General features: G+C 38.7%; 1 protein-coding gene across 1 annotated transcript in view; it reads right to left on the minus strand.

Moving 5' to 3' along the window:
- LOC136258805 (probable iron/ascorbate oxidoreductase DDB_G0283291) overlaps nt 1–11463 on the minus strand; it is a 50332-nt gene extending 38869 nt beyond the window's left edge. Inside the window, exon 1 of the mRNA XM_066052150.1 lies at nt 11324–11463. Within this exon, the coding sequence (XP_065908222.1) occupies nt 11324–11348 (25 nt within the window). The 5' untranslated portion in view covers nt 11349–11463. The remainder of the gene's footprint in view (nt 1–11323) is intronic.
- Nucleotides 11464–13872: the final 2409 nt, after the last annotated feature.

Here is a 13872-nt window from a genome sequence, read left to right on the forward strand (position 1 = left end):
CCCCAATAGGTGAGAATCCTTAAAGATGAGGGACAGGTTGATTTGCGCATTCAGTTGAAACACAAGGAAACTTGAAGCCAAACAAGGAAAGATGAAACCTATGAAGGAAACATTGAGGAAACAAGGAAGTAAACACTAAACAAGGAAACAGGAAAATAAGGAAACGTGTAGATAAAATGAGCGCTTCTTGGAAACACAAGCAAACATGAAACCATATAATATAAAATTCCAAGCACAGCAAAATTTAAACCATACACAACTTTACTTGCCTCATTGTAGTTCTGTACAAGTAAAAGTTAGGAATTTTAAGTTTGATTAGAGATCATAGAAAAAAGTAGGAGAAAAAGGTCACCTGCACATGCAGTACTATAGTGAACATTTAATCCCTGATTCAGTCATGGTATAGACCATGACTAAATTAGGGATTAATAGTTCACTAGTATAGGTGTAGGTGACCTCTCTCCCATACTTTTTTTGTAACATTATTATGACTGGTAAACCTGCGCATACCGCATCAAAGAAAAACAGTTTTCGTCTAAACGCGCGCCCCAACTATCAATTAATGACTCGAAAATGAAGTGGTTATACGCTTCGCTTTCAGCTATGTTACATAGTACTACAACGAAGAACAGTAGGAGAAGCGCCCCTGTATTAGCAGCAATCAATCCAGTCATCACGGACTATTCCCGTGTACAAACGCACGGAAGCCATTCATCGCCAGATCGCGCTACCGCGAATCGACACCTTGGGCAGTCAGCAAAAAGAAATGGGAGACAATGGAGAACAAAGGTAAGTCCATGATGCGTGTATAGTACGTACTGCGGTATGCCAAAAGGCACGTCTTGGGACGAAGCAACGTGGAACAGTGAAAAGATTAGCCCGTAGCCTTAGCCGTTAACGAGTCTGGCTTGTGGCTTTTTTTTTTTTTTTTTGGCTTGTGGCTTAAGACAAACAACATCTTAACCAGCCCATGACAACAGAGTAGTTATCACTCCACTTAAAAGCAAGTAAAGAAGCCAAGTGTTGTTATAATAGCTGCTTCATGAACTAGATCCTCAGAAGCAGACACAACTTGGGGTGGGGGGTGCATGCTCCACTTCACGAATGTGTGTGCTTAAGCATGCTTCTTGGTATTTTCATGCCTCCAGAAGCAAGAAATTAATAAGAATGATGCATTAGAAGCGGACAAAGGTTTAAATACCTGTACATCCACAAAACACCATTTAGTTCTTCCACCCCAGAAACCGCTCATTGCAAGGTCAAGTCGAACACCATCCTGGATGTTGGCAGATAAAGGATAGTCTGTAAGACCATGGCAGCACTACAGAAGAGTGCGGAGACAAGAGATGGAGGTCACACTAACAGAATTAAGGCAACGAGAGGAGTGTGAACACAATGAAGGAGTAATGTTATCTTGTAGTCTATTATTGAATGTAACACTTTCACACCTCACATCAAAGGAGCTGCCCAGGCTGCATTTTATATGTAGCTCAGCTAGCCAGGCTACGTATGAAATGTAGCCCGGGCTATGTACAACTGGACAGTGATTATATAGATGTTGAGGCCGAAATTGATTGTGGGGATCAATTAATACAGCTTGCTTATAGAGTGATTACTCCGTGCAGAGCAGTAGCTTCATGATGGTGGCATGTCCGTAATAGAAAATGTGTGGAAACGATTAGTGAATAAGTTATAGCACTAGTTCTCACCTTAGCCCAACGTTTTTCAACTCGCAGGATGGCGAGGATAACAAAACACTCTCCGTCTGAGTGTTTTTCATGTGGAAATCCAGGTTGTGCACCCTAATCACGTGTATATAGTACATCCAATGGCTGTACTCGTATTGGCTTGGATGATTGATTGCACTGTACAGGCTCTTAGCAGCCTGATAAGTGTTACATATTAGCCATAACACGGTTCATTCGGGCTTTGCCAATTGATATGTATTCCCTCTTCCTTCGGGCCTGCAACCCTTGGGCAGTTAGGCATACATATCAGGCAAAGCCCTCATGCCTGTGTTACAACTATTACTTGTAAATCATCAACAATTTTGTGATTATAAAATCATTGCTCAGGTCAAACAGTGTATTTAACCAGCGCACTATACTACAACTTGGAGGTCTGATAAGTGACAAGATTAGTGCCAACAATTACAATCAGTGATTTCAGTATTACAGTTAGTTCCTGCTCACATCAGAAGACTTTAGAATGGACTTCTGTTCCAATCAAATGCTTTTCATTAAGCTGTTAAGATTTTTAATGGTGCCATACATTACTATGTATTCGTGTTGTTGTTTTTTACAAATATGTTTTCTGTGTAATTATTTGGATTACTGTGTAAGACAGCTGTATGATGATGCAACACAGGGGTGCAACTGCGCAACCCCAAATAATAAACACAATGCATTATATAATTATAATAAATATGTGACCAGATTTGACAAAACCAGGTTTCCACACACATCTGATTCTTTGACTTTAACCGCTTGTAACTTCTCCACTCATTATGCTATTAAGCTGCAATTTTCACAATTCTTTCTATGGACATTCCAAGCACAGGTCAATAATTGAAAGCAATAGCATACTCCTGCATAGAGTTATGGTCCTTTAAAGTCACAAATCTGGATGAGTGTGGAAGCCAGCTGGTTTTGTCAAATTCAGTCACATATGAAGTTACATCAGAGCACAAAGCCATGGAATGTGACTTGTGTGATTAATGGCAGCATGTCACTTGTGTAAGGGAGTGTGATCAAGTGGATCAAGAATTATATCTTGCCCTGTGGCTTGGGAGTCATTTGACCATAGATAGTATGGTTTGACAGGCTCTTTACTTGAGTCATAACACTGAGGGTAGGCATCACCATGCTCTTTATACTGGAGTCGGCCTTGTAATAATATTTACATGGTAAATCCACTCAGTAAAACTGATTTTTAGTGGAGCCCTGCACATATACACACAAATATTGTACACAAAATACTAACTACTGTAGCTATATACAAAAATTGCATAAAACTCAACTAGCTATAATTACATACAACACAAAGGCAAACAAAATAAAACTACAACACAACTAAAAACAACAAAAAATCACGAATTCAGGTAAAAATTCTTAATGATGGCAATGTGGCAGCCTCAGAAACACTTGCTGATAGATTGTTCCATAACACAGCCCCTCGTTAAAAGAAACTCTTTTACCATAGCTGGTAAATACTCTCAGTCTGGGGACAAAGAGTCAATTAATGTTATGACTAACATGACCAGTTATGTCCTTTGAAAAGATTATGTAAATAAGGAGAAGAAATCTGATGTAAAGACTTGAAAATCTGAATCTGTCTCATTGAGTAGTATGAATATACTTAACAGTTGTAAGGATTTCATTACCTGAATAAGTAACTAGTTGACCACTAAAGAAGGCAATATAGAGCAACTGATTTTAACTACAATTGTTTCTGGCATATGATAACAATTATTTTGAAGTTATCTAATAAAGCAGTGGGCCAGATTTGGATTTAAGTTTTTTACAATAAACAGTGATAATTTGAAGAAAAGTTGAAGGGTTTGGTTAAAGAAAATCAATGCAAGGTAGAAAAGGCTTACTGTCACATATTGACATATGAATATAATTTGTACTTGTAGGGATTTCATTGGTTAGATAGGCAACTGATCAACAACTAAAGACGTCTGTATACATCAATCATCTCTCAGTATAGCTTTCTCTTTTACATGATAGAAAGATTTTCAAGCACTCTAATAAAGCAGTCTGTCATTATTTTGTTCCATATGTAAAACTATAGTTGCTGGAGCATCAACAATGGAGTTGGTAACTAAGCTGTTCCAGTAATTTTATGACGTAATTACTAAAAAAATGCGAACTTGAACAACAGCTGGTATGAGACTTGAAAATCTTTTATTACCATGGGTAACATCATTCAGTTGATGTAGGTGAGAAAATGTTGAGGGGTTTAGCTACATCAACTATAGTATGAAAAATTTGGTAAACTACAATCATATCTTCTTTCCAAAAAGAGACGGCAAAATAAGAGTTTTTAGTTGCTCCTCATATGCATAACACAAGTTCTTTAAGCTTGAAACCATGTGAGTGTGGCATGTCTTTGTACCTTTTCTAACATCATAGTAACTTGGTGAGTTGAGAAATAGGGACCCCAGACAACATTGGCATACTCGCGTACTGGTCAGACTAAAGGCTTGTATAGCTAATAGGGGAAAACATACACAAAATATTCTTCCTATGTGACTTCATCCACATCAGAGGTTGCCAGCTCTACCAAGACGAGCCCACACCCTATTGGATTCCTAGTGTTAACCAGTTGAGGAGACAAGTTCAGTGGCAGGCAAGCAGAAGACAACTTCCAGTTCTGGCTGCAAGATTGTGTAGAGCTACTGGCAACTGTGCATGCTGGGATGATCAAATGGGCTAGGTGGTTTTCTGGTTCCTGGAAGGACATGCTAAGGCTACCTGGCAACAGACAATGTCAGCAGAACACAAGGCTGACTATGGTAAGATATTATACACTGGCCCAGTCTTTATCCAAGAACAGTTTATGAGTGTTGCCATGAACTACGATATGGGCAGTTAGGGTCAGCCAAGGGCTACTTAATGTCATGAGGGAGTAACAATGCATAGCTCTGCTCAAGCTAACTAATGAGGTACTAGCGTCAGTCTTGTAGTGAATATTGCCGAGAATATTTATTTGCTATGAAATATAACTGCTAGGCACCTAGACTGAAGTTGCAGTTGCCATGTTCCAGAGTGGACCCCCTTTTGAAAGTCTGGATCCACCCCTGCAGAGGGTGACACTGTCCCTGATGATGGAGAGGATGAGGAAGTAACTGAGAAACCAACCAAACGAGCCAGAACCTTGGATGTGAACTATCACCATGGACTCCAGTGCTAGTGATGTGGACCGGGAGGAACCTAATCAAGTGGCAAGCAGATGGCCTACATACAAGGTAGGTGTAACACTGGATAGCGTATGCACTAGAGGACTGTTGGACCATAGCGCTCAGGTTTATTTTATCAAGTGCTTACTATTTAAGAGAAACACCATCCTTCTCACTTTGTATATCTACTAGTCTCAGCCACATCACATTACTTTTCAAGAACAATAATGAGTGGAACAACTTAAAAACATTTATCATTATCCTAGACACAACTTACTATGACATTTTCTCAACAAATAATTACTCTTAATCACTAAATGTAAACGGGCCTATGAAAACAGTGCATGTGGACACAAACTACACCCTATCACACAATAGTAGGTTATATCGTAGTACTGGAACAGAATATCTGCATTTTGTAACTTGCATCATAAAAGCCAATTAAATGCTTACCACAAGCTGAAATTTGCATTGCAATAGCATAATGGTATAAAAAGGTATGAGTGATGGAAGTTTGAAAAGTAGGCAAAAATCATGTGCCCACATGCCCTATTTTGTAGGCCCAGTCACAATTAATTGTGCATATGTGAAATAAAGACCTTACAATTATGATGTAATGTGTGAATATTTTGTAATATGTGCTTTTTTTTGTAATGTGTCTAGTATATACTGTAGCAGACTGATTGTAGTTTGGGCTGTTATTGCTGCCGCTGATAAAAATTACTCTGCCTATAATCTTTCTATTGAGATCCTGCTACCAAGGAACTTCTGAGTTTGGCAGGATTGAAACTTTTGGAGGAGGAAGGAAGATAAAAGGTCATAGATTTGGCAGTGAGGTACTATTATTATTAATAACCTGTAGCAGAGTAGAGTAGACATACTGTAGTCTAAGACTTTTGTTGATTAGTATAGTAGAACTGTTAGTGGATGATGAATTCTTCACCTAGTGTGGTGGAAGGAGAAGCCTTCTCCCCTTCTGACTCAGCCATTAGTGACTAGCAATACATCAACCGTAATGCAAGTGCATTCTGAAGGAGATATTTTTTATCAGGAGGAGCTGTTGTGTCAAAATGTCAGTCTAGCCAAAAAATCCCATTGCGTAGAAGTAAATGTGGAGGTAACCGGTGATATTGATACTGGATCTTATATCACAATTTTGAAAGCAGACATGTTCTACAGCATCTGATCTCAATGTACAGAATCGCAAGGCTGCAGAACAAGTTTAAACCTTGTACTTATGATCATCAAAGGCCAATATGTTTAGATGGGTAAATGGATATCTAATCCAAAACGGCCAAGCTGTAAAAGAAGTTTGCGGTCCTCAAAAAAGCTATGGTGAAAAAAGATGTGAAATCCAAGGTGGTGGCCAAGAAATGGCAGTGATGGTAGGTTAATGGTAAAAATTTTAATAACGACAATTCAGGTGAATTTGGTGCCGCTTGGTCTTGGCACAAAATTCACCTGAATTGTCGTTATTAAAATTTTTACCATTAACCTACCATCACAGCCATTTCTTGGCCGCCACCTTGGATTTCATTCACCATAGCCTTTCTGAGGGCTGCACTCTTTTTTTACAGCTTGGCTGTTTGGATTAAACTTCACTTCTTTTTGTATTTGTATACCCCAAAACTGGCCTATGTCCAGCTTTAGAGCTTTTTAACCTATCATTTTTTCTTTACCACAGGAAGAAGAACAATTTTAAATACTTTAGCTAATTCATTTTTTATCAGTAAATGTACAAATTATATATATAATACAAATACACACATTTATTACATGTAAACTATTTCCTATAGATAACTTGTTTGCAGCTGATCTCTCTACTGGGTGACTTGAAATGTAGCTGAACTCTCTAGTACAGGGTGATTTTGTTTGTAGCGGAACTCTCTACAAGGTGATTTGTTTCTTACTGATATATCTACAGGGTTACTTTGTCTGGCTTATCTCTCTAAAGGGTGATTTGTTTTTGTAGCTGAACTCTCTACAGGTTGATCCTTCTAGCTGATCTCTCTACAGGAAGACTTGTTTGTAGCTGAACTATCTGCAAGGTGATTTCTTTGTGACTGAACCCTCTACAAGGTGATCCTTCTAGCTGATCTCTCTACAGGATGACTTGTTTCTAGCTGAACTCTCTACAGGGTGATATGTTTGTAGCTGAACTCTCTACAAGGTAACTTCTTCTAGCCGATCTTTTTACAGGGCGATTTGTTTGTAGCTGAATTCTCTACAGGGTGATTTGTTTGCAGCTGAACTCTCTACATGGTAGTTTCTTTGTAGCTGAACTCTCTACAATGTAACTTCTTCTAGCTGATCTCTCTACAGGGTGACTTGTTTCTAGCTGAACTCTCTACAGGTGATTTGTTTGCAGTTGAACTCTCTTACATGGTGGTTTCTTTGTAGCTGAACTCTCTACAAGGTGATTTATTCTAGCTGATCTCTCTACAGGATGACTTGTTTCTAACTGAACTCTCTACAGGGTGATCTTTTCAAAGCTGAACTTTCTACTGGGTGGTTTGTTTGCAGCTGAACTCTCTACATAGTGGTTTCTTTGTAACTGAACTCTCTACAAGGTAACTTCTTCTAGCTGATCTCTCTATACAGGGCAATTTGTTTGTAGCTGAATTCTCTACAGGGTGATTTGTTACAGCTGAACTCTCTACATGATGGTTTCTTAGTAGCTGAACTATCTACATCGTGACTTCTTTTAGCTGAACTCTCTACAGAGTGATCTTTTCGTAGCTGAACTCTCTACAGGATGATTTGTTTGCAGCTGAACTCTCTACATCATGGTTTCTTTGTAGCTAAACTCTCTATTAAGTAGCTGATCTGACTACAGGATGGCTTGTTTGTAGCTGAATTGCCTACAGAATAACTTGCAAGGTAATTTAATTGAGTAAATTATAAAAGCAGCTGAATGCTCTATTAGGGTGACTGTTCTATTAGAGTATCTCGATCTCGCATTTGCTACACGTTGTTGTATGCCTTTCGAATCATAACTCAGTGGTTTGTAATCCGATTCTTCTGTACTACTGCAAGGACTTTCTATGATGATTATTCCAACTACATACTGATTTTCAGCTCATTGTTCTAAGCGGCTCGAAGCGGTTTGCCTGGCAGACACGAAAACTAATAGTTTTTTATTCATAAAAATCAATCGCGTAGTTTTGATACAGGTTGTTGTTATTATAGTGCTTTACAGTGACCAGCACTGAGGTTGGGTTTTGTGTCATATAAAAACGAAGAAATTAAAACGAAATTTGTTCGCTCGTATCTCGGAAATGGCTGGAGTGATTTTCTTCAGTCAAATTTGTATGTAGACTTCCCTAACTGGCCGGCACTTCTCTAGCAAATTTGGTTCCAATCGGATTAGGAATCACAGAGCTACATAGGTGTGAAATTGCGTTTTCTTTCTTCCTGTTAATGTATACTCACGGTGTGGCGCGCCGGCTTCTTATTTTTCTTTTTTGGGCCGCACGACACACCTACCGTGTGCCTTGCCGGATATATGAAGAACAGTTTTGCTGAGAAAGTACCTGATTACAACTGCTGTTTACATCAAGCTAATTGCACCGGATTAGTTATTACTGTCAGAGAAAGTGTGTCACCAATTAGAAATCATCCCAGTGAGAAGTATGTTGAAGTATGTTGACAGATGTCAGCCAGTTGTTGATATAAGTTTTGCTAAAAAGGAACCTACATCTTGTAATAGTGAAGCATCATGTGTGATCAAAATAGCAGTGAGTTGATTGATCACAAAGCGCCAGCCAAGAATTTATTAACTCCAGGGATAGTTTCTGTGAACAACAATCAAGAGATCCTACTCTTAAGCCCATGATGTCTTACCTTAATTTTAGAAGGGATTTTGCCTGATGATTCACCTGAGGAGGCAGCAAAGATAATTGTCCAAGTTTTGTTGCATACAATAGTAGATGGAACATTGAGAGAGAGAGAACCATCATTATAGTAATAAAAATTATGATGATACATACAATACATTATTAGTCCTCGGTCTCGTGCGACAACAGTCAGATCAAGCAAAATGAGATCTTGTGGGCACGGCAAGGGGTGTGTACATGTAAAAAAAGCTCTGTTGACCAATCACTACAATTCCTGGCCAAGAAAATCTTTTGCGAACATGTCATACATTGACGAGCTGCATTGTCAAGGATCTTTTGGATGGAAGATTTGGTGGTTACACAAAGTTGTTCAATATTATAATTATTGATCAAAAGAGTGACAAGAGTGACTTCTATAACTGATTCAATCATTGGTAGATGCCAAAGCAACTTAGACATTAATTAGTTTGTAAATGGGTGCTTGTGATTCATAGACGCGAGTGACTATGTACTTTTTGAATATGTATCACGTTTCTTTGCTTAACACTACCCAATTATCCAGGTAGTGTCGGGGATTCGAACCAGACTGGACCCTTTTTTTCTCCCTACCCAATGACAGAGTAAAAAGTGGTCTGGCCACATGAAAGTAGCTATTGAAACTGATCGATTGTCGATTTCAACAAGCGCTATAGCTTGCCTAGAACTCACCAAAAACTTTCCTTCATACAGACATTGAAAGACATCATAATGCTTAATAATTAATAGGCAAACTTTAGTGTTAGCATTAGAGTTAGGTTTGGGTCCAGCCTTAATTGGTTTCTTCTTCACTGGTCTTCTTAAATATATATAACATCTCTTTCCTGCTTATTTATTTATTTATTTGTTTATATTATTGTTTTACAACACCGGATACAAGATTACAGAATTAAAATGGCTATGTACAAAAATAGTGTTGTGGTGTTGAGGGTCAGATGGCAACATGTGCCAACTGCTCAAATTAATTACTTACAGTATAATACTAGTTAAGAAAGAAGAGAAGTTGATATACAGCTGGCACCAGCATAGTTGAATGGTTATCACAGTGGACTAGAGCATCCTAATGGCCAAAACAATTATTGTGTTGCTGGGTATTTAACGGCTTTCAAGACTTTACGAAGGCCAAAATAGCAAAAATAAGTAATAGGACAATACTAAGAGGTAATTATTTGCTGCTTCAAAATACAAGAGAATATATGCTCTCCCCAATCACTTACAACTTAGTCTGTTTGTGCCCCTCCCCTTGCCAGCTCCTGGATCCGCCCCTGAACATGATCATGCCTGTGCAGTGATATTCCGACGGACTCCACAATTTAGCAGTGTCTTTGCAGACGCTGGAGTGAGTGACCTATTTGTACTTAGCAAACAAAGCCAGGGGCAAAGGTTCACGTCCGACCAGGCATCCTACATACCCAGGCTGAAGCCTTTATAATAAATAAATAAAACGTTAAGACATAGTAAACTATCTTCAACCTTAGTAGCTACAAGGGCTCACGTTATATTCCTCTATTCATGGCGAGCATGATGGTGCAGATTTTAACGCCATGTGTCATTTTGCTCGTAAGTTACTAGCTACCGCCAATTTTAGTAAGTTCCTATAATTTACTTGCTGTAAAAATCGATTTTACTATTACTAGCTAATTTATAGGGCTTCAACTTCCAAAGTTATTGCCAAATCAGGCTGAAACTTTTCCAGACCATTTTGGTAGCTGGTCGAAATAATTATGTGCGATTGAGCGTTCGTGCGCGATTCAGTGTTTCAGTTGGGTTTTTGCAGATCTTTATTATGATTATGATTTAATACGGGTAAAGGCAAAGCCTGTATACCCGATCAATACATTAACATTATACAAAAGTAAATCTAAAATCTAATAAATAATTATCTAACAGCGATTTAAAAGTGTTAGCTAATTGAAGTACTTTCTACAACAAAGGTAGGCAAACTGTTCCAATCGTTAGCTAATCACTCTATTCATAAAGTAAGTTGATCTGCATAATAATCTTGAATGTTGCTTAAAGCGGCCCTAAAATGGCACTCTCTTCTCGCCGATCTCAGTCTATAGCTAGAAGTAAGACTAGTTTGCTTGCAAGAAAAACTAACCTACTGAGCCTACATAGACATTTTTGATGGTTTGGGCAAGGAGGCTATTCTTTATTACAACCGTCTGGCAAATCTTTTATCACAGAAGCACAATACAACCAGACACTCTCCTGGGTGCACTGTGCTTTGTCATTTTCACTACTACGTTCCGCTGCACTGGCTATTCGTGTGAGTAGAAAGCTGCAGTCAGCAGACCTCCCTGCATGCTGTCTCCACTGAGCTGCCTGTAGTGGAGAGCCGTATTCTTGTTGATTAGAACAATTGTTGTTTTGTTTATTTTTTCATTTCTTTTAAAAATATTAGCTATAATAACATTGAAAGTAACAAGTAACACAGCATTGATTTCCAGCTAACACAAAATCAACCCCTAACAGGGGCTTTGACCAGGAAGCCCTACATTTTTGCAATTTACAGTATAGCTAGCTATTACAGAGCAATTACGCTAACCTGGACCGTTGACAAGTTGCTGCATGATAAATCAATCAGGTGAGAGGTCCGACACGTACCAACAAAAAGTCCTATAGACGGATACGGCTAGATTTAGCTAGCTACGGCACTCTATAAAATCATGCACTACATATTCTTCTGTATAACCACTCCTTTATCATACCCACACAGGCCTTTTTAGGTCATACTAAACTTGCGGTTGCATTTGACCGAGGACTCACCACATTAATTTTGTTGATTGGAGTTTAAATTCAAACGCAACTAGCTCGGCAACTAGCTATATCCCCACCACACCCCTCCCTGCTGCACTCTTCCCTTTCCCTACCGATTCTGGTGCCTGTGTGATGTACTATTGTTTGCATATACGTGTATAGATATATTTATGATTGAAGTTTGACTAAACGTAGAATCTACGGAGCTCCGGACACTCTCAGACGCGCGCCCACCAATTAAAGGTGACAAACAGATATTGTACAGCACTTATACCTTTGTGATTGTTTGGGCTTAATCAGCTTTGCTGTCTGCCCTTTTCCTCCAAATAATAATACTTTATAATATATTTTAAACAGGATAATCAGGTTGGGTGACATCCCGTTGTTAGAAACCCGATGTCACTGCAGCGTAAAGTCTGTTGTGAGGTCTGGTGCTGCTTCTCATGATGCAGTCAAGGTTTATTCGCTTTTTAAGGACGTCCGAGACAGTCTGGCTACGCTTAGAGAAGAAGTATACCGGTCACAGTGTATCATACTGAGCCCGTAAAATAAAATTACAAGACTATTCAGTTCTATATGCACCCGATGGAGTGTCGGTAGGGCCCCGTACACGACATGACGACAGGCTCACTCCAGCCTTTCCAGTCAAGGTGTATATATGTTTTGTCAGTGTACCAATGCAGTTGGGTTTAGGCCACTTCAGCTAAATCCTTTTTTTTCTTTATTATTAATTACTATAGGCAGGCAGCACAGCTGGTTTTCCTAGGATGTAAATCACAGAACACGTTACAATCAATAAGTTAAAGTATGTATGCTACATTGTGTATGTAATAAACAGTGCATGTGTTGATTACAATTACTATTCATAAATAATAAGATACAGCATACAATACATACATATAACTGCTAGTTATAATCAATCAGTGAGTTATATGCATATATTACAATAAAAAAGAAAAGTTACGATAATATAGTTATACAATTAATAACTTACGTAGTTGATTAGTGAAATTATCTAGAGTAGCAGCTTCGATAGCAGAAATGGGTAGTAAGTTATGTTTCTCGGGCGAAATTCAGCCAATTATAAAAGGTCGGTAGGTCGGTAAAATTTAAAATTACATTTAATTTTGCTAGCTGAAGAGTGAATTTGCTAGTCAAACAGTGGCTAAACTACATTACGGTTGCTGTATCACTTGTAAGTAGGCAGCTATATGGTGAAATATCGAGTGCTCAGAGGAGGATCCAGGAGCTGGCAAGGGGAGGGGCACAAAGAGGCTAAGTTGTAGGTGGTTGGGGAGTGGTTAGTCAGGGGTGGATCCAGAGTCTGGAAAGAGGGGGACACTGCTGAAAAAAGTTGAAGAGCAAAAAAAAAAGAAGGTCACAACAATAATAGCTAGTTATCCTTTACCAAATATATTATATCACGTATGTTATGTAAAATAAAATCCTATTTATAGCTTCATAAGTAAGCTGCACTACCTCATGAACATTGTGACTGCTTTATTAGAGTAATTGACTGCTCTATTAGTATCTCGATCTTGTATGCAATTTCTTGAAGATGGGGGGCATTTGCCCCAAATGCCCCCCATCCTGGATCCGCCATTGTTAGTAGCTGCATTTTTGAAGCTGCAAATGATCACCTCTGAGTAGTGTCTCACTTTTGATTTTTGCCACTGTGACCTTTGAAAATGGCTGTGAAGACTTCAGAACTGTTTAAATGGCTCTTACTACGGATGATATATATGTTGCACATATCTGACTGTCTTAAACCACAGCAACACGAAAATTATTTTTATAGGCGCTTATTACATACGAAGGTGCTGGCTCGGGTGCTGGTGACAATTCCACCGCGAGTTTGACTTTGCAATTGGTTCGCTTTGGTCTCAGGTGAATTTATAATAAATTCTAGTAAAATGTGCATATTTTCATGTGTTTTATGAACTGATCGTGGCCTGACAAAGTTTAGTAGAAGTCCTCCGGGGGATCCTGGATCTGCCATTGGTGTTACTTACTTTTTGAGAGCTTAAAGGTAAATTTGTAACTCCTTCGTGGCGTTATGCCTCTTTGCTGCAATGCAAGGAGAACACGTGATTAGCATAATTATTTTATGCTGAAAAATATAGGGTCGGTGGGGCACGAGAAACAAAAGATTGGGTTGAAGTGGCCTTAATCAACTTTGCTGTCTGCCCTTTTCCCCCGGTTACTGAACCTAAAGGTTTTTATTTTCGTATCTAGTAGTTGCCCCGAGCACTCGACTTTAGGCATAGATTATTATTATTATCGTATAATGTACAAACCTCAATCACGAGTATAATGCACATGATTAATTAACAAACT

This window comes from Dysidea avara, chromosome 6 (assembly GCF_963678975.1).
Source record: "Dysidea avara chromosome 6, odDysAvar1.4, whole genome shotgun sequence".
Taxonomy (NCBI): Eukaryota; Metazoa; Porifera; class Demospongiae; order Dictyoceratida; family Dysideidae; genus Dysidea; species Dysidea avara.